At 37.7% G+C, this 22320-nt stretch overlaps 1 protein-coding gene across 26 annotated transcripts in view; it reads left to right on the forward strand.

The window, feature by feature from the left end:
- Positions 1 to 22320, forward strand: part of SNAP91 (synaptosome associated protein 91) — a 150639-nt gene that overhangs the window by 113771 nt on the left and 14548 nt on the right. For 21 of the 26 annotated variants that reach the window (XR_012095080.1, XR_012095079.1, XM_073022602.1 and 18 more), the window contains 4 exons: positions 8434 to 8568; positions 10215 to 10364; positions 14769 to 14799; positions 15686 to 15797. Coding sequence is in view for 24 of the 26 variants with exons in the window: in XM_073022602.1 (XP_072878703.1) it covers positions 8434 to 8568; positions 10215 to 10364; positions 14769 to 14799; positions 15686 to 15797 (428 nt within the window). In the remaining 2 variants the exon portion in view is untranslated. The remainder of the gene's footprint in view (positions 1 to 8433; positions 8569 to 10214; positions 10365 to 14768; positions 14800 to 15685; positions 15798 to 22320) is intronic. The other 5 variants (XM_038002218.2, XM_038002217.2, XM_038002216.2 and 2 more) reach the window with 1 other exon arrangement.

Here is a 22320-nt window from a genome sequence, read left to right on the forward strand (position 1 = left end):
AGCCACCTTTGTGGCTTCTCGGATGCTCCAGATCTGCCTTAGTGTCAGTCAACATGTTTCCTTTAGATTATTTAAAAGGTAATATGCTTATGTAACAATTTTTGTCTTGGAATGTCTATGCCCATCTTTTTTTAAAGGAATTTGTGGAGAAATGTACCATGCTGTTTGAAAATAGGTTTCATAATATATGAATCACTCCACGAGAAACTGTTATAGACTCCTACCATTGGGTCAAAACTGCTATTACATAGACCACTTTTTTTTTTTTTTTAAACAAGCTGATCATTTTTCTATGTGAAAACACATGGGGTGATCTCAGTTCAACAGGGTCATAGTGTGAAATAGATTGGTACAGTTTGCCTAGGATTACTGCTTGTGGCCCAGGTAGTATATATATGATAAAAGGAAACAGTTCAAGGACTCAAAAATGGTAAAAGCCAAGTATTGGTCTTCCTTGGGAGCAAGACAAAGTTGTGCTTAGTGATAGCCTTGACCGAGAAATTATTATTTTCATAAGCAAAGCATTATGAAAGACCAGTTGCAAGACCACAGTAGTAAGATTAAGTTCAGATTATTAGTCAAACTCACAAGACATTGTTGTGAGTTATCTTACTCTGATTTTTGTTGGCTTATCTTACTCTGATTTTACTTAGAAGGGTACGTAACAGGAAGCACAACAGTAGTATCACAGAGCACTCATTCACTCAGATGCAGATTCTGAGGTCCCTCCACAGTCACCACAAGGGATGAATTTTGGTCCTAAGGTTGACAAGGGACTGACAAGAGCATGGGTCATATCACCACTGGGAAGCTGCCACGCATGTCTGAAGTCTTACATCTTAAATACCGTGCTAGTGCTAGCCATGTAGACCTTGATACAGCATATGAATAGTTCTCTTTTTTAGTGTGGATATAGCCCATAAAATTACAAGTTATACAATAAACAGTCCTGGCACCAGGTACAGCAAGCTAAGGAACATTTATTCTTGGATTAGTAGTGAGTAATGGCAGATCCTAAAGGATCCTCATCAGCCTTCAGAGTTGTAAGAAGTCTCTAGTGAAAAATACAAAAAATTAGCCGGGCGAAGTGGCGGGTGCCTGTAGTCCCAGCTACTCGGGAGGCTGAGGCAGGAGAATGGCGTGAACCCGGGAGGCGGAGCTTGCAGTGAGCTGAGATCCGGCCACTGCACTCCAGCCTGGGCGACAGAGCCAGACTCCGTCTCAAAAAAAAAAAAAAAAAGAAGTTTGAGTCGAGGTCAAATCTTTCCTCAGGAAGCTGAAGCAGGTAGTCATAGCCCAGCTGTTAGCCTTTCCTTCCATCGGTAATTCAGACTGGCTATTTAACAGTCTTTCCCAGGGGCAATAGTTCTCCCATCCTTTCCAGACTACCTTGATCAAACATGACAGTTTTGTGTGCTGAAACCACTCATACCAATGACTACCACTAGGTATTTTCCTCAACATTGAAGAACCAGGGACCCACCATGATATTGCTGAGAACTTTGGAAGTTGCAGAGATAATAAGAGGCAGTATACTTAACACAAACCACAGCTGGTTACTTGGTGAAATAAACCACTCGTTTGCCTGGCTTTTCTCCAGTCCTAGATATTCTTATATAAGCTTCAAATTGGCTACAGAAACTTTCAAACTCTTACTAAACCACTAAACTTCATACACGTTTTGGGGGTTCAGCAATAAGATTTTAATATGCCATAGAAATAGCATAGTTTTCATAGCTATTTGGGGGATCATGACCTTGTTAATTTTAAAATGAGATTAGCGATTACAAACATTTCGCTTTGAAGTTATAGTTAAGGTTAAAACGGCCCATAAAATCAAATGCTCTGGCCTTTCACAGAAACCTGTGAATGCTTTCTTTCTCTCCTGGGTAACCCATCCCCTGCCACAGATCTCAAATGGGGATTTGAAGCCTACCAGACAGGAGCCTGGCAGAGCGGTCAGCCACTGTTGACCATCTCCAGTGCTGCACAGCCACACTGTCTACTCCAGGGTCCTCCTGCATTGTGGCCTCTCTATGCCCTCCAAGGCTAGAACCTGAGATATTGTGTTTCCAAAAGAGCCCAGGACACTGGAAACTGGAGCTGAAAGGCCAAAGCCTGTGGGAAAAAGGAGTGTTCCCATTCAATTCCAAGTCAGAGGTCAGTAACAGAGCCAAGAAGTTTGACCCTGGGGCCCATAATAAGATCTAAAAACATATCTAGAACAAGCCTGAAGGGGTTTGTCACCTGCTGCCAGGTGTAACTGCACATACCTGTGCCACAACTGCACAGCTTGTATGGACAGGTCCAGCAGGGGAAGTGTACAACAAAAGTATGTTAGTTCACTTTACAAAAAATAAAATGATTCAGTTGTGTTGTCCATTCTGAAGTCTTATTAAAATGGGGTAAAAAAACAGGAGAAAATCAGCAATGAAAGTACCCAATATCATCTACATAGGTCTCATTTACTGTACACTTTCCATTTCTTCTACTGCATCTTCTTGTGACTCTTTCAGTGATAGGAAAAGTTATATATTGTGTACACTTTCTTTCTTCTTTTCTATTTAAATAAATTAATATTCAATGTAAATCAGTATAGATGAGTTTTAATGTCCCATTTGCTTTCAAAACAATTCTTGTAATTTAATGTATACATATGTCAGTGCCTGATTTATTTGGCACAATGTAAACTGTTATTTCACCTTATATCCTGATATAAGGGCTTTGGCACAGTGTCTCACAATCATAATCCCACCATTTTGGGAGGCCGAGGTGGGCAGATCACTTGAAGTCAGGAGTTCGAGCTAGCCTGGCCAACATGGTGAAACCCTAGTCTCTACAAAAAAAAAAAAAAAACCTAGTGTATAAAATTTTAACTTACTTTTAATTTCTGTAGGGCTTAATTTTGGGGGCTAATTTTTCATACTTATAGAAAAAGATTTCTCACACTTGTTCAAGTATCAAAGCATAAGGAAGTCATGTTCTCACTAAAGAACATCGTGGAATATTAATATAATTCTATCCTGCGAACTAGGAGCGGCTTTCCTAGCCAAAAAAAGAAAAATGAAAAAATTTCTGCTAAGAAACACAATATAAAACCACAGTCACATTTATATATGTAACCTAGCTGACAATTGGCTGTTTCTGAGTTTTCACAATTCTCATACATTTTTTGTTTAATGCATATTAAGTAGGACAAATATTTGGGGGCACTGTGTATAGTAATTTGCAGTGAAGCTTAGCATTTGTATTATAGTTGTGTCTGTGTTTATTTGGGGGAAGAATCAGCTAAGTCCAGAGTCTGTTGAAACTAAGAGGACTTTTTTTTTAAATAAATAAATAAGTGAGCCTAGTCATGGTTAACAAGCCCACAAATATGATCAGAATCAGAGAGAGAGAAGAGAGAAACAGATTCTCTAAAATCCTGTGATTGTCTGTTAGTAATAAAACTGTTTTGAGAAAGAATGAAAAAATAATCATATGCAGACACTGTCATGGGAGGTTTAGACTGTTCAAAGGGAACCTTGGTCACTGGACTAAGGACTCTTACCCCATGGCTAAGATTACATTTTTTTGAGGGAATGTATTTACATGTGAATCATAAAGATTAGGCAATAAATATATGATATAATTAAATGTTAAAATGATTTTAGAGATTTTAAACTAAAACTTAAGAACCATTTTAAAATTGAGGAGAAGGCTTTATTAAAAATTGGTATGTATTTTGAAACTTGAAAACAAAGACTAAGTGGATAGTCTCTTGAAAATGAACCTATCTGTCATAAAAACTATTATTATTCTTTATTCAAATTCCGTCCTAGAACTGTCAGATAATACCAATTCCAGAATTAAACAGCACTTGAAATATTGCCTTAGTCATCTTCTACCCCTTGAGTAAAAATTTTAAGGTGTTTGGTGCATGCAATATAGTGAAATGATAAAAAATTCTGGAGGAGACAACTTCCAATGAGGCCGGGCTAGAAAAAGCATTCTCAAAATAATGAAGAAAGGGAGTAATGGGGAGAGGGGGAAGCAGAGAGGAGAATCCATAGCAACAATGAGTAATTCTCTCCAAGCCATTGAGATTACTGGTAGGATACAGATATTATCCATATCTCAGGTAGCATCTGAATAAAAACTTGAAAGTTAAGTTTTTAAATAATAAAAGTAAATATTTCATACAGTGAAGCTTAAAGCTGTCAAACTTTGCTTAAAATATACCAACTGAAAATATATATGTTTGAAAGCTAGAGGCAGATTACTGGATGACAAAGGTAAAAATGGACTGTTAAGGAAGTTAGGTGTGTTGAGGAATATACCTAATATCTGAGGTTGGCATCAAGCAGGACAACCATGTTTTTCCATAATAGACACAATTTTAGGGTGACTGCACCATAAATCTGTACTAGTATAAGAGTATTTCACATCTTATCTTTAATTGCAAAGACAGGGGACTATATGGTCCAGCCTGTGAGGCTCTTTGTAGTTTTGCATTTGTTCTCTTAACCACATTAATTGCTTAAAATGAGCCACAGAAGTCCTTGAACTGAATTTAAAATACAAACATGCCCAGTGTGGAATTAAAAAGTAAAAATCTCTAAAGGGTAAAGGTCTACAGAGGATCAATTCTATCATCCTGTGTGAGTGTCTGTAGCAATAGTTTTAAAATTGTACTCTTGCGGCCAGGCGCAGTGGCTCACGCCTATAATCCCAGCACTTTGGGAGGCCAAGGCAGGTGGATCACGAGGTCAGGAGATTGAGACCATCCTGGCCAACATGGTGAAACCCCGTCACTACTGAAAATACAAAAACTACCTGGGTGTAGTGGCATGCACCTGTAATCCCAGCTACTTGGGAGGCTGAGGCAGGAGAATGCCTTGAACCCAGGAGGTGGAGATTGCGGTGAGTCGAGATGGTGCTGTTGCACTCCAGCCTGGTGACAGACCGAGACAGACATCTCAAAAAATAAAAAAATAAATAAAAATAAAAAACTGTACTCTTACAACTGAAATGATATGATGTGTTATATAGATCAAGTAGACTATGCCAGTCAGATTTGTTATATCTGAATCAATAGAACTTCATTAAGTGTCTAAGCTACTCCCCTTTAGAATAATACAATCATAAGACTAATCATTTGTGATTAAAAAGCAGTGTGTCAGCAGATGCTTGAGTACCTGAAAACAGTTGGCTCTTCAGTTATAATGTAGGACAGTTCAAATATGACTACAGGACGCACAAAAGCCTTACCCTGTTTCCAATTCCATTCCATAGAGCACCTTTCTTTTTGTTTTTATTTTTTTAAGCAACAAGGTCACCCTCTGTTGCATAAGCTGGAGGGCACTGGTGTGAACATAGCTCACTGCAGCCTTTAGAACTGATGAGCTAAAGCAATCCTCCCACTTCAGCCTCCTGAGCAGCTGGGACTACAGGCATGTGCCATCATGCCCCCTGGCTTATATATATATATAAAATGAGGTCTGCTATATTGACCAGGCTGGTCTCAAACTCCTGGCCTTAAATGATCCTTTGCCACAACCTCTCCCCAAGTGCTGAGATTACATTAGCCACTGTACCCGTGTAAACATCTTTCTTAATATAAATTAGAACCACATAGAAAGATTAGTTGTTTAGATTTTCCTATTAACTCTATTCCAGGGCCTTAAAACTTTTCAGTTAGTTACCAGGAGGAATTCCTCAAACTCTTCATTAATGTCTGTAATGTTCCTGTTTAGTTCTTCATTATAGCAATTTTTTGACATAATCAGTTGGTCATTTTATATCACCTAATAGCTGTTTAATTATTCTAGGCTTGTGAGGGCACTTACTTCATAAGAACCAAGTATAATGGGAAAAAGTCATCCTGCCAGATCTGGAAAATTTTATAAATGTATAGGAAGGTTACCACTACAGCATTTTTTTCTGGATGTGGGAAAGAGGCTGTGTGGTACAGTGGCGAAGAGTCCAGACTCTGGAGAATTCCTGTGTGGAATCCTGGATCCGCCATTTGCCTTCATATGACCTTAGACAAATTATTTAACATCTCTGACCTCAGCTTTCTCATCTTTGAACTTCATGGGGTTGTTATAAAGATTAGATAAGCTAATGTGTGTTTTAGATTGAACCGTTTAAAACTGCTGGTTTTCTAGGATCAAAACAGTCAAATATCAGTCATTCGTGTCATTCATATGGTTCACCCTAAAAAAGGAAACCTAGAACAGTGCCTGGCACTTGGTGAACCCCAGGCCAATGTTGGCTTTACCTTTAATTTTCTTAGAGAAGGCACTATGTTTTTTTCAGTGAACAGCTTTATTTATTCACCTATAGATGTGATGTTAGTGTAAAGTGGAAATAGCACTAAGCAGAGTGTCCTAGGTAAATGCACTCTTTTTCCTCTTTTTGCTGAATCTTACCAGTGTGTTAACTCCTCTTTGAGTCATTTCTTCTAGCCATGAGATGACAGGACTGAATCAGATGATCCTGAGGCCCTTTCCAACACTAATCTGCTGTGATTCTAAAATAAATTGTCCTTTCCGTGGCCAAGTTTTAAGAAGTCAAGAGTCAGATTGTCTCTACATTCACCTATAGAAAGAGAATCACAACATAATTTAGGCAACAGTTGCCTAAATGAACCAGACACACTCCAACTTGAGGTGCAGGATAATGTTTCTTAAAAATCAACATTAATACAGCTACCAATCTTCCTAAAATCAAAATGGTCACATTCACAAAAATAATTACTTTTAACCTACCTTTGCTGGGCTAAGGTCTTACTGATTTAGAGAATGTCTTCTCCAGTAAAGAAAGTTACATGATACTTATGCCTTTCAAATACTAAAATCACTTAAAGTAGCCATCATGAACTGTAAAGATCATCTAATCAGTAACTTTTTTTCCAAATTAAAATTTTTTCATACACACATGAGGAAAGCCTAAACCCACGTCACTGTCAATTTCTAGGAATAATATAACTTGAACAGCATTGCCACCCTCTTTAGAAAATAGTAGAGAATTTTAGTGGAAATCATTTTCAAAATTACATATTGATTCTATGAAATGTAAACTTACGGATATTTTCTGAAACATTGTTTTTGCAAGCAGTTTGTGAAGAAGAGACAATGTGGCTGGATTTGAAAGGAACATATACTTAAGCTGTATATAGGAATGACTTCTGGTGGTAATAAATTCTTTTATAATAGAACATCATCCAGTGTCTTGTTAAGAAACCACTTCCTTCACAGGTTGTATAGTTTTGTTCAGCAGCAATACAGAGTGATCTCTGCTTGTTTCTGTTTGTTGATTGAGAGAAATGTTTTGCTTCTAGCCATCAAAGGATAAACAGTTCATCTGAGGTTGGATTACTTTACAGTAATCTTTGATTTGTCCTCACCTTTTATATTCAAAAGTGTCCTTCATTTAATAAGCATTAATTCAGTGTTTTAGGTACTATGCAGGATATTAGTGGAAAAAACACGAAAAGAAGACACAGTTCCTGGCCTCATAAAGCCATCTTGGGGTTGGAGTCAGGGCAGTGGGATAAATACATGTAATGAGAGTAGCATGGGGCCATGTACCAAGTGCTGAGAATACTCGGCATGTATATGGGATGTGGGTGGGGTGCAGCTGGTGGTGGGCAGCAGTGTGAGGGCAAGGAATTCCTCCCAGAGCAGGCATCTGGCACTGCTGGTGGCGGATCACAGCTGCAGCCTGCTTTGCTGCAGGGGCCAGTGGGTAGAGACAGAAGGACCTGATCACTATCCAAAGGAATTCAAATTACATGAATTGAAAAATTATGGGAAGCTGATAGAAGATTTTGGAGAAGTAACTTTGTCAACATTTTCCACTTGGAAAGATCACTCTGGCTGCACTGTGGAGACTAGATTGGAGGAGATCTAGACTAGAGACAGGATTGCATCCCACTCCATGACTGTTCATGAATCCAGAGAGCAGTGTTGTAGGGATCTGCACTGGTGGTAACAGCAGTGGGGCTAGAACATGTATGATAGATGTTAAAGATTTGATGTGTATTTTTATGATTTGTATTTGCATTTTATTATAATTTGCAGTAAACATTTTCTGAAACCAGATATTATGATTTGAAGAAACATAAAATTTCAGTATCTGAATTTTAACCCTAGTGATACCTTCTTTGTTTTATATACTCCATTGTAATAATAGATTTACTTGCTATAGTTTCCTCTTAATAAGGGTATACTTGTGTGCTATCTTATTTCTAATTAAATTAAATCTCTCATTAATGCATATCAGATGTCAAAATATTAAACTTTTTAGAGCTACTCTGTTTCACTCACTGCTAATCAACATGCAATCAATTCCTTTTCACTTTTCTGTAAATTTTTAAATTCTGTTTTTATGGCCTTTACCCACCTTTATGTTATTTCTGCTTATGTTTTTTTGGAACTTTTTTTTCAGGATTTGGGGGTTCTTTCATGGCCCCTTCCCCATCTCCAGTGACTCCAGCTCAGAATAACCTGCTACAGCCCAATTTTGAGGCAGCTTTTGGGACAACGCCTTCAACTTCCAGCAGCAGCTCCTTTGATCCATCAGGTGAGGCAGTGACTTTCAAACATTCTCTTCATGTGCCTTGGCAATAATAATAGTAATAATAAACTACCTAAGGTTAGTATGCTCTCAGGAAATTTACAACAAGCAAATATTGAGTGATAATTTGGTTTATAAAACATTAATAAATCTCTCATTCAGTAACTTAAATTAAAATTTACAGTACATATTGGTATCCATAAGAATAACCTGCAATCCTTTCTCTGTTTCTGTTTGTTTTTAGCAGAAATCTAACTTAATCTGCACACTGTCTATTTGCCTGAGCTTACATGCACATGGTTTAGAGATGGTTAAAGAAAAACAAATACTTTGTACTAAATCTTTGTACAGTGTTTGAATATGTGAACACTCCCACTGCTGTTGCTTACATCCCCTGAAGCCTGCATGGCCCTCAGTTTTATGAAGTTGAGACACAAATAGTATTCTTTGCCTGCCTTTAACCTTTCATCACTGCTGTCATTTTGTTTGTATTCTCTTCCATTCTACTCTTCCCATGCTGGGTCCTTACTACAAATTTTCAATTGGTGAGTTTTTGGCAATTAAATGTGTTTCAGAAACACCCCAAATAAATCCTCTGCCTGACAATTTGGTTGCTTCTATTGCCAGTGCCTAGTTGAATGCTGTCCTTTTTCACTTTAAAATTATTGTATAGTAGTTGTTGTGGTAGATATGCATAGTTTTTTGATAAAATTTTATAACTACAAAGTTTTTGACATAGATAATATTAGCAATGTCTTATGCAAATGCCATGTGTCTGCATTTTGAATGGACTTTCTGTATTCTAGGAACTGAACAATTAGTAACTTATTTGGTGATCAGGAGCCATCAATAATGCATTTGATCCCTGATATTTAAAATAGTATTTAATTTACTTATGCCCTTAGAGTTACAACCAGAAATGATTGCTCTAATTAGAGAGAAAAAAATCAAAATGATTAATTCTAAAATGTGATCAACTTTTTCAGGTGCCTATTACTAGATGCTGACTGTTATATCAGATGTTTTGTTTCCTAATTTCATAGGAAACTAAGAGATGCATTATTTTCTCATTTAAGAATTATTTTTAAAGTAAACATTTTAGGTTTTCAGAGGAAATTATTTAGACTTCGCCATAAAGCACATTAGAAGTCTTTTTGCTGTTTTCTTGAATAAGAGCAACAATGGCAATATTGAGTGCCCATATAAAGCAAGCATTATAATAAACACATGACATATATCACCTAATTTGATATTTATAACAAAGCCATGTATTGGTCATACTCTCCCCATTTACAGATGAGAAAACTAAAAAGCTCAGAGAGTAATTTTCTTAAAGTTGTATAGCCAGTGAGGCATGCAGCTGAATTGAAGCCCAGTTCTGGCTGCAAAGTCTGTGTTCATTCCTATACATTATACAGATTTTTTTCCATCCTTGTTCATGTTCATTAGTATTTTCATACTTTATGAGTAGACATATGTCGACATGTTCTTCTTGGTGTTACAGTCATGGAAAGTGTGAATTACATGCCTTCTTTTATAAGATTGTGTATTCACTTGTTTCCATAGTTTATCAAAAGACAGTTTTGCTTTAATTTTGCATATGAGCTTTTTTTGTTTTCAATTATTCTGAACCTAGTCCATTTGATTTCCAGTGTTTGATGGTCTAGGTGATCTTTTGATGCCAACCATGGCACCAGCTGGGCAGCCTGCACCTGTCTCAATGGTACCACCCAGTCCTGCGATGGCAGCCAGCAAAGCACTTGGAAGTGATCTTGATTCTTCTCTTGCCAGCTTAGTAGGCAGTGAGTAATCTAGTTTGTGTTTTTTTTTAACTGAAGCATATGTGAATTGTTTTTTGTCTTTCTCTCTCTCTCTCTCTCTCTCTCTCTCTCTCTCTCTCACATCTCATCTCATATGTTTTGTTTCTGGAGTCTCTTATGGGTGAGTATAGCAGGGAGGGAATAGAAATACTTAGTGCTTTACCCAGTGCAGGTCCTTGGAAGGCAAACAGTTCCTATACCATTGACTCATGAGCAATACCCATGTCATTGTAATCTAAAGTATTAAAGGTATAATTAGGGAGCATATACAAGTATGAAACTAAGTGTATTATGTGTAATAAGCACTTAACTTTCCATTTCATTTGGAAATAAGAACATAGAGTAACTTACATGAAGCACAGTATCTTTATAAATTGAGTATCCAACTGAGTTTCAGTCATTTGTTCGACAAATATTTATTGGTTACCAAGCATTATTCTAGGCTCTAGAGATAAACCAGTAAGCAAAACAGATAAAAATGTCTGTACTTATGGCACTTGGGAAGGGCAGACACAAACTTTAAAATAAATAAATTGTATAGTGTGTTAGATCATAAGTTCCATGGAGAAAAACAGAACAGACAAAGGAGAGCTGGGAGTGCTGCAGGGTAGGAGCTAAAGCAAACCTCAATAAGAAGGTAAAATTTGAGCAAAGATTTTGAAGGTAAAGGGGTAAACTATGTGATGATCTAAAGAAGGACATCTGCAGGAAAATGAAATAGTCAGTGCAAAGGCTTTGAGGTTTGCCTGGCAGAGTCAAGGGACTTCCAGGAGATGAGTGACTAGAGCTGAGTGGGTGAAGGAGAGAGTCCTAGGGAGGAGGGCAGCTATTATAAAGATCGACCTTTGCTCCTAATTCTGAATTTTGTATTCATGTGAATGGGTTTACCACTGTACGTATGTAATATTCAAGGCAGTATCAAAAGTTTAGCAGATCACTGATACAGACTTCTTTACCTGTGAATTTGCCTGTGGACATACATTTTGTTTTCCATTCCTTCCCTGTGGTTTTAGCAACCATGAAAATACTTTTATAATACCCAGGGAGAGGTTATTTGAATATTTCCCCCTACACTAAAATTTCATCTCACTAAGTGATTGGTTTTTCTGCATACTATAATGTATCCCCTTTCAGAAATAAAGGACTCATACCTCCAGCTGCTGAGAGTGCCACCAACACACAGCCCTCAGCTGTCAACCACCTTTGAGAATGATCCCAGCTGAAAGAAGCTAACCTGCTAGAGTGATGGCCAAACAATCTTGAAAAAGAAAAAATTTGAATCAATTGTGTTTCCAATTTCAAAACTTCTACAAAGCTACAATAATCAGGACAAATGGTGCTGGTATAAGGATAGACTTAGAGACCAAAGGTATAGAATAAAGATCCCAGAAATAAACCCACATATATAGTCAAATGATTTTTGACAAGGATACCAAGACCATTCAAGTGAGGGAAAAGACATTCTTTTCAGGAGAAAAATATTGGGAAAAGACTAAATAACTTCATGAAAAAGAATGAAATTTTACCCTTATACCAAAAAAATTAATTCACAATAGGTCATACAACCAAATGTAAGAGCTAAATCTATACAACATTTAGAAGAAAACATAGGAGTAAATCCTTATGACCTTAGATTAGGTTATGTTTGGTTCTTACATATGACACCAAAAGTACAAGAAACAAAAGAAAAAATAGATAAATAGGAATATATCAAAATACTTTTGTGCTGTAGACAATACCAGTAAGAAAGTGAAAGGACAAGCCGTAGAATGGGAGAAAATTTTGCAAATTATTTATCAGAAAAGAGACCTGTACTCAGAATAAAGAACTTTTACAATTCAATAATGAAAAAACAAATAATGCAGTTTTTTAAATGGCAAACATATTTTTTGAATAGACTTTTTGACCCAAGCACCTGTATTCTCCAAAGAATATGTACAAATGACCAATATGCACATGAAAAGATGCTCACCGTTATTCATCAGTGAAATGCAAATCAAAACCAAATAAGATATCACTTTATACCCATTAGGATGAAGATAATTAAAAACATATAACGAGTATTGATGAGGATATGGAAAACTTGAAACCCATAGACATTGCTGGTAAAAATGTGACATGGTTTAGCTGCTATAGAAAGAAGTCTGATAGTTACTCAAAATGTTAAACATAGATTATCGTATGACTCAGCATTTCCACTCCTAGGTGTATGGAGTGGAAATGAAAATGTGTATGCACACAAAAATTTGTACACGAATGATTATAGTATTGTTATTCATAATAGCCAAAAAGTAGACAACCCTAATGTTCATCACTTGTTGAATGGACAAACAAAACATGATATATCTACATGATGAAATATTATTTGGCAATAAAAAGAAATGAAGTATTAATACATGCTACAACTGGATTCACTGTGAAAACAAGCCAAGTGAAAGAAGTCCGGCATAAAAGACTATGTATTTTCATATATGATTCCATTTATATGAAATGTCCAGAATAGACAAATGCATAGAGACAGGAAGTAGACTGGGCCTTCAAGGGGCTGAGGGAAGTGGAGAGGAAGAGGAGTGACTACTAATCGGTACAGGGTTTCTTTTTGTTGTGACAAAAAAAGTTCTATATTAACACTGTGAAAAAACTAAAACCATTGAATTATGCACTTTAAAGGGGTGAATTTTATGGTATGTGAATTATATCTCAATAAAAATGTTTTTATAAAACATTTTTCAGTGTTAGCTGAGGCTTCTATTGAGACTGCATTGCAGTCTTGCCCAATCACAGTTTCCTCTCTTCCCTTTCAAAATAAATCTCCTGCATGCTAATCTCCATCCCAGAGCCTTCCTCCCAGGAGACCTAGCTTGCAACAGAGGCCCAGGCCCTGAGGTACTCATTCCTGTCTGCCACAAAATTTGACGAGGGATTCATATATACATGTGTAGGACACACTTCTACTTTCTTTTGCTTTTTCACATAAACAGGCATAAATACTTGGTTTAGCTTTTTAATCATTTAATACATATAGATTTAGTTTTATAGTCTAATTGAAAAATAAATTTTAAAATGAATTTTGTCTTTTAAAAAACAAAAAAAATAAATTATGGGTAATCATTTTTATATTTGGTGTTCAGTTAAAATATACCTTATTCTATTTTGTAATGCCAAGATTTGGTAAGAAATAAATATTAACTTCATCCTCTAATACATTGATTATTCACCTGATTAGGGCTGTTGTCCTGGCTGTTCCATCTGCCTAGAAAGCTCTCACCCAGATCTCTGCTCAGCTTTGCCCAAGTCTCACCTCTATGAATCCTTCCCCAAGTGCCCTGTGTAATATTCTCTAGCCCCATGCCTATCCTATCCCTTCAACCCTACTTACTCTGCCCTTCCTTTTCATTTTTTCTGTAAGCTTTCCATATCGCCTTCTAGCAGCCTATATCATTTACTTTTTTATTATTTTGTCATCTGTCTGACACCATCAGAACGCAAGTTTCTCCAGGATAGGAGAAACTGTTTTCTTTACTAACATGTTCCAAGTACCTAAAACGGTGCCTGGCATATGTAGATGCTCAATAAATATTTTCTGAAGTAATAAATGAATTGACATTAGAGCAGACTGATTAAGCCAACTATGTCAAGGGATTCACAGAGCCACTAGAAGGACACATGGGACTCAGCACATCGTTGTACTCACAGCTGAGATTTGTTACGGAAGCAGAGGAAGGATACACGGCTGATGATAAGGGGAAAAGACAAACAGAGTCTAGAATAATCCACATGCAGACTTCCTTATGCTCTGTCTCTCCCTTGAGGAGAAGAACATACTCTTCACCCAGGAACAAAAATGCAGCAGCATGTGTGAGGCATTTATGCCTAAAGAAGACCTTTAGAGACTCCACACCCTGAGTCTTTATTGGGCAGTGATCATGTAGGCATTTTCTGCCTGGCATGTGCCAAAATTTCAGACTTGCAGAACGAAAGTGGCTATGTAGCATAAGCAATATCATTTGTACAAATACTGTAGGCACAGTGATCCACCTTTATCATTTAGGGAAAGTTTTATCCCAGTATAGAGAACAATTTACTAACCAAGTCCCCAGATAGCAGCCTTTCTAAAATAGCAACATCAAACCTGGTATGTTTGCTCTTTTCTGGACACCAGTTGACATTAAAATGGATCCTTAAGTCTAACATGAAGTAAAAGAAAATCTTTAATTTATGAAAATATTTCCTAATATAGTTTGTTTTCTGTATAACTGAATGCAGTCATTCCTAGGCAAAATAAGGACGTTTTTTATAGACTTTTGATTCTTTGATCTTTTAAATGTCCTATCATATAAGCTGAATATAGGGATTTACAATCTTTTTTCTTTTATCCATTTATAGATCTTGGAATTTCTGGTACCACATCAAAAAAGTAAGTGTTTGGAAATTATGTGATTTCCTTTTGACAGTATATTTGTATTCATTTGAGACTATCAACCATTTTACTCATTGGAGTAATTATTCATTCTCATGCTAGATAATTTCACAATTGGTTTTTTTATTTCATCCCAGATTTTTGTTGTTGTTTTACTGGAAGCTCCAAACTGTTGCTTTGCAATGAAAAGGAATAATCTATTTCAATCTCTGAGATTGTCACTAAGTTATATCTAGAAATATTTGGGAATTGTGGCTTGAATATTTTAATAGCATTAAATTCTAGATTCATTACCATAGTTCTAGCTAATATGAATTTTTAAAAGTCTTTCATGAATTATTAATTGTAAGGAAGGACAGTAAAAATGGTAAGCAATATATTCTTTTTTAGATGTATATTTTGTCATTGAAATTGAGACATATTTTTCAGTAGATGGTGTCTTACGATCACTGTAAGGCAAGTTGCAGTCACGATACAGTTGTATGAAACATTCTGCTGAACCCTCTAAGATCCAGAAAGTGCCATCATCAATGCATCTTAAATTCAACAAAACATAAGTGTACAGTATATATATGTATTTGCATTTTTAATAACAAATGAATTCAATTGGATTTTCTGACATACTTTTCTTTATAGAGGATAGGAAATTCCTGAACTTACTGAGGTCCAAACTCTAAATGATATTTTTTCAAATGCTTTTAAGCTTTCTTAGATACAGAATGGCAAGATTCCTCTGTAAGTTTTAACTGCTGTTCTTATTACTATACCATTTGACTCAAACAAACTGCTTTTAAACCCAAATAAAATAATCTAAGGAGCCACACACCATTTTTTCTGACTTGTGTTTTTTTGTTTGTTGCTTGTTTTGCATGGTTGATTTTAGGGGAGATCTTCAGTGGAATGCTGGAGAGAAAAAGTTGACTGGTGGAGCCAACTGGCAGCCGAAAGTAGCTCCAGCAACCTGGTCAGCAGGCGTTCCACCAAGTGCACCTTTGGTATGTAGCAGTCAGAGCCCAGGGCAGCGCAGGCAGTTTGCCAGTTTCCAAGTGTGTAGAGTAGAGTGCATTTTGCTAACTTTGCTGCCAACGGTGTACTTATTCCTCTGGATTGAAGAAATATAAGCAAATAGCACTCCAGCCCAGGGGGCTGCCCTCCATTCTTAGGTATGAAAACATTCGATAGCCTCTATTTTGCTGTGGGAAGGGGGAGAGAGAGTAAATAAGCAAGATGCAAAAACTAAGCAAGATGTAAAAGTTACCAAAATGCAGATTCCATTGACTTTATATTTAATAATGATTATGACCTTTTAAAATTTTTAAACATTTTAATTAATATTTATACTTCCATATTTGTAAAATTATGAAAATGATTTATCAAAAGCATGTCATATCATTGATCATTTTATCTATCTTATCATATTTCTTGCCCAAATTTTCTGATTGTCTTACCAAGTAATAACGTTTTTCCTTACCAGAAAGATCGGGCAGTTTTCTATTGTGTAAGTAAAAGTTCGTTTTAAAATCCTATTACTTCTGCTCACCATTTAAAAAATTGGAACTACTCACACTATATTTTCTATAAGGTTTAAATAGATTTCATTTCTGTATTTTAAACTTCTGTTAATATATCAATACTGCCATTCACTCTGGGAAAGAACATATCACTGGAAATAAAGACTATTGCTCCGTGAAATTAGATGACACAAAAACAACATGTTTTTGGAGTAGCAAAATGTATAATTTTTCTATATACACTCTGTGTTTAGCAAAACTAAGCTAATCACTGTTTCCCAAACTTACTGGCAGTTTTTCACCTTTGCTTACCACCTCCACCTATCTAAATCAAACCCATCTCTAAGACTTTCTTGATGTCATCCTTTCCTTGTTACCTGAATTAATTCTTAACCATCGTTCACTTCTGCCAGCCAAACAAACATGCAAGAAGTAAATTAATATAAATTCTAATTAAAATGTTTTAGAAACACACCATTAAAAATATTGTGTTCCAGAAATTGATTTAAATATCTGAGTTTTGGGATGTAGAACACATTTTCTTTTCTTTTCTTTCCTTTTTTTTTTTTTTTTTTTTTGAGACAGAGTGCAATGGTGCATTCTTGGCTCACTGCAACCTCCACCTCCCGGGTTCAAGCGATTCTCCTGCCTCAGCCTCCCAAGTAGCTGAGATTACAGGTGCCTTCCACCATGCCTGGCTAATTTTTGTAGTTTTTAGTAGACACGGGGTTTCACCATTTGGCCAGGCTGGTCTAGAACTCCTGACCTCAGATGATACACCTGCCTCAGCCTCCCAAAGTGGTGGGATTACAGGCATGAGCCACCACGCCCGGCCTAGAACACATTTTCTTTTAAATAGCTGTATTGATATTTTTATATATAAAAAGTTTTTAAAATAGTTTAATAAGTTCAAATCAATCTGAAAATGGCCTTTTGAATGAAGAATTTGCCACTAAGCAGTACTAGTAGCATTAATTAAATTACATAGTTTCTAAGGAAAATACCTTTTGTGCTTAGACTTGAGTTCTCTAAACTCATTTTCCTCTGGTCTTTCCACCTCGTCTTTTGGTGTTTGTGAGAGAGCAGGAAATTTAGGCACTTAATGTTCTCTGACTTTGGTGAGTTCATGGTATGAAATAACTTAGTTTTAAGAAATGGTTTCTAACAGATAACAATGATAAAAATACCTATTAAATCTAGATATTTTTCTATTTACATCTTTCTATGCATTATTTTAAAACAATGCTTAAGAGGACAGTTTTCATATTTAGCTATAAAATAAAGGGTTTCAATTTAATTCTTAATGAAGGATATTTAGTAGAAAACTACGAATCTCTTTTAAACTAACTTTTGCCTAGGATGATACATAATTTATTTCCAAACCAGGAATAAAGGTTTGAGGGTGAAAGGGACTGTCATTATTGCCCTGGGACCCTAAACATGGCTTGTGCCTGTTGACCCAGGTGCTGAGACCATAAGCAAGTAGCACTCCAGCCCAGGGGACTGCCCTCCATTCTTAGATATGAAACATTTGATAGCCTCTATTTTGCTGTGGGAAGGGGGAGACAGAGTAAATAAATCTGAATAAAATTCCCAAAGGAAGAAGCAAGCTTTTTTAGAACTGATTTGGTAAGTCTATTAATATGACATAATGACATAAAATCTCATAATGTGTGTATATTATCATTATCAAAGTAAAGGAATTAATTTTCCTATTCTCTTCTGTGCAGGATTAGAAAGGCCTTATTTGCTGTTCTAAGGAATTTATACTTTGGTGATGTTGCCCTTATCACCAGGATAAAACTTTTGTTTTTTAACAAGTTTCAGAACAATCACTGGTAGTAGCACAGTCTAAAATGAGTTAAGGGGATTGGAAGGCATGGTGGTGAGAATATTCGTATCTGGCAGACAGACTGTAGGTTAAGAAAAGGAAAAAAAGTTGGCTGGGCATGGTGGCTCATGCCTGTAATCCCAGCACTTTGTGAGGCCAAGGCAGGCAGATCACTTGAGGTCAGGAATTCAAGACCAGCCATGGCCAACATGGTGAAACCCCATCTCTACAAAAAAATTGCAAAACTTAGCAAGGCATGGTGGCATGTACCTGTAGTCTCAGCTACTCAGGAGGCTGAGGTGGGAGAATCACTTGAACCCAGGAGGAGGAGGTTGCTGTGAGCCAAGATTGCACTACTACACTCCAGCCCTGGGCGACAATGAGTCCCTGTCTCAAAAAAAACAAAAGAAAAACAAGTTTAGAGCCTGAGGTTAGGGTAGAAAGGAAGAGGAGAAGGCAAATTTTCAGTTAGAATCCACACAAGTGGGGATTTTTATAGATGAGACAACCAAGACAGTGGTTGCCCAGTGTATCATTCCGTTTTCACACTGCTGATAAAGACATACCCGAGACTGGGCAATTTACAAGAAAAAGAGGTTTAATGGACTTACAGTTCCACATGGCTGGGGAGGCCTCACAATCATGGTGGAAGACAAGGAGAAGCAAGTCATATCTTACATGGATGGCAGCAGGCAAAGGAAGAGCTTGTGCAGAGAAACTCCCCCTTATAAAACCATCAGATCTTGTGAGACTTATTCACTATCACAAGAACAGCACAGGAGAGACCTGCCCTCATGATTCAGTTACCTCCCATTGCATCTCTCCCACAACATGTGGGAATTCAATATAAAATTTTGGTGGGGACAAAACCAAATCATTTAATTCCGCCCCTGGACCCTCCCAAATCTCATCTTCGCATTTCAAAACCAATCATGGCTTCCCAACAGTCCCCCAAAGTCTTAACTCATTTCAGCATTAACTCAAAAGTCCACAGTCCAGAGTCTCATCTGAGACAAGGCAAGTTTTTTTCACCTATGAGCCTGTAAAATCAAAAGCAAGTTAGTTACTTCCTAGATACACTGGGTGTACAGGCTTTGGGTAAATACAGCCATTCCAAATGGGAGAAATTGGCCAAAACAGAGGGGCTACAAGCCCCATGCAAGTCTGAAATCCAGTGGGATAGTCAAATTTTAAAGCTCCAAAATGATCTCCTTTGACACCATGTCTCATATCCAGGTCACACATGATACAAGAGGTGGGCTCCCGGGTCGGGCACAGTGGCTCATGCCTGTAATCCCAACACTTTGGGAGGCCAAGGCAGGCAGATCACAAGGTCAAGAGATCAAGACCATCCTGGCCAGATGGTGAAACCCCATCTCTACTAAAAATACAAAAATTAACTGGTCATCGTCGCACGTGCCTATAATCCCAGCTGCTTGGGAGGCTGAGGCAGGAGAATTGCTTGAACCTGGGAGGCAGGGGTTGCAGTGAGCCAAGATCACGCCACTACACTCCAGCCCTGTGACAGAGTGAGACTCCATCTCCAAAAAAAAAAAAAAAAAAAAAAAAAAAAAGCGGTGGGCTCCAGTGGTCCTTGAGCAGCTCCACCCCGTTAGCTTTGCAGGGTTATAGACCCCCTCCTGACTGCTTTCACAGGCTGGTATTGAGTGTCTGTGACTTTTCCAGGCCCATGGTGCAAGCTGTCAGTGGATCTACCATTCTGAGGTCTGGAGGACAGTGGCCTTCTTCTCATAGCTCCACTTGGTGGTGTCCCAGTAGGGACTCTGCATCGGGGCCCCCACCCCACATTTCCCTTCTGCACTGCCCTGCACTGCCCTAGCAAAGGTTCTCCATGAGAGCCCTGCCCCTGCAGCAAACTTCTGCCTGGGCATCCAGGTGTTTCTATACATCTCTGAAATCTGTGTGGAGGTTCCCAAACCTCAATTCTTGGCTTCTGTGGCTCAGCACCACATGTAAACTGCCAAGGTTTGGGACTTCCACCCTCTGAAGCAACAGACGGAGCTGTACTTTGGCCCCTTTGAGTCACAACTGGAGCAGCTGGAACACTGGGCACCAGGTCCCTAGACTGCACACAGCAGAGGGACCCTGGACTTGGCCCATGAAACCACTTTTTCCCCCCATAAACCTCTGGTATACAATGAGAGGGGCTGCTACAAAGATCTCTGACGTGTCCTGGAGACATTTTCCCCATTGTGTTGGTGATTAACATTCAGCTCCTCATTACTTATGGAAATTTATGCAGCTGGCTTGAATTTCTCCTTAGAAAAATGGGATTTTCTTTTCTATCACATTGTCAGGCTGCAAATTTTCCAAACTTTTATGCTCTGTTTCTGTTTTAAAACTGATTGGCTTTAACAGCACCCATGTCACTTCTTGAATGTTTAGCTGCTTAGAAATTTCTTCCACCGGATACCTTAAATCATCTTTCTCAAGTTCAAAGTTCCACAAATCTCTGGGGCAGGGGCAAAATGCCAGCAGTCTCTTTGCTAAAATGTAACAAGAGTCACCTTCACTCTAATTCTCAAGAAGTTCCTCATCTCTACCTGAGACCACCGTAGCCCACATTTTGCCATCATCTTCTGAGACCTCCAAACTGTTCCAACCTTGGCCTGTTACCCAGTTCCAAAGTTGATTCCTCATTTTCAGGTGTCTTTTCCACAGTGCTCCACTCTACTGGTAGCAATTTACTGTATTAGTTTGTTTTTACACTGCTGATCAAGACATACCTGAGAGTGGGCAATTTACAAAAGAAAGAGGTTTCATGAACTTACAGTTCATGGCTGGGGAGGCCTCACAATCATGGTGGAAGACGAGGAGGAGCAAGTCACATCTTACATGGATGGCAGCCAGCAAAGAGAGAGCTTGTTTGGGGAAACTCCCCCTTATAAAACCATCAGATCTCATGAGACTTATTCACTACCACAAGAACAGCACAGGAGAGACCACCCCCCATGATTCAATTACCTCCCACCAGGCCGTCCCACAACACGTGAGAATTCGAGATGAGACTTGGGTAGGAAGACAGTCAAACCATATCACCCAGGTTTCTATGTGAGGCAATTTACTAAATAATGAGGCCACTAACCCAGAAGGGAACAAGGGAAAAGCACTTTAAAAGTAATATTAAGTTGAACAACTTCCTTGGCCATTACTCACCCTGAGATCAAGACTTAACTGTGCAAAGTTAAGAATTCATCAAGTATTTAATTAACAACTGTTTGGCATCTTTAGACAAAGCTGCTGACTGATTGGTAGGCAGTTTCACAGAGACTGAGATTAATGTCTCATTTTTTAACCCCAAAACTCCTTATTTTTGTTTATGAAGCAGAAAATTTTTAATTATTGGTAATTAAACCCCAGAAAGTTAAATATGGAAAGTTTTAGCATAAAGTATCCACAGCAGCTATGGAAAGAGAAATTAGAACAACAGAAACTATTTGTTACAATAAAGAGTTACATAAAGTTTTATTTCCTTTATTTTACTTACCATTTTACACCACAATATAAAGGCTCTCTTATGCATATTTTATCTTTATTAATTCTTAGTTTTATCTATATTCTTTTATAAATTCGCTGCCATTTACTCCATTTATTTTTTACAAAGCTGTTCTTTCCTAACAAAGCTGTGGCTTTGCTTTTACTTAAGAAATTATTCTGAGGGAACTAGTCTAGCTTTCTCTCACATGCCCTTATACCCTGCCTCCCCGGTTGATCTCTTCCATCCTTCTGTTCCTTTATAGTCTCTTTCTAGGAATACTCAAAGAAAAGAAGCTAGAGACACCAGAAACAAGTGCTTCAGAAGCAGCAAAGCAGTGTTTCCCAATTTTCCTTGTAATCTACAGGTCTTTGCTATTGAGAAGGAGAGGAAGGATGCAGATTTGGGAAGGGGGATCCTTTTGCTGCTTTTTTAAAGTTTTTATTGATAGATAAGAACTAAGATTACTTATCCCCACTTATTCCAATTTTCCCTTAATTGCTTCTTAGAGGTGTAGCTATAACATTTTTCAGATCACAGAACCCAAGTTAGATCTAAAAACCTTAGCAGGACTTGAATTTGAACTATGTCTGCTGGCAGGGCTCTGTCATCATTGCCATCAGGAGCCCTGTGCTTCCTGGGTTACTTATTCGAATGTGTTTTACAGTGCACAGCAGACC

This window comes from Chlorocebus sabaeus, chromosome 13 (genome assembly GCF_047675955.1).
Source record: "Chlorocebus sabaeus isolate Y175 chromosome 13, mChlSab1.0.hap1, whole genome shotgun sequence".
Taxonomy (NCBI): domain Eukaryota; kingdom Metazoa; phylum Chordata; class Mammalia; order Primates; family Cercopithecidae; genus Chlorocebus; species Chlorocebus sabaeus.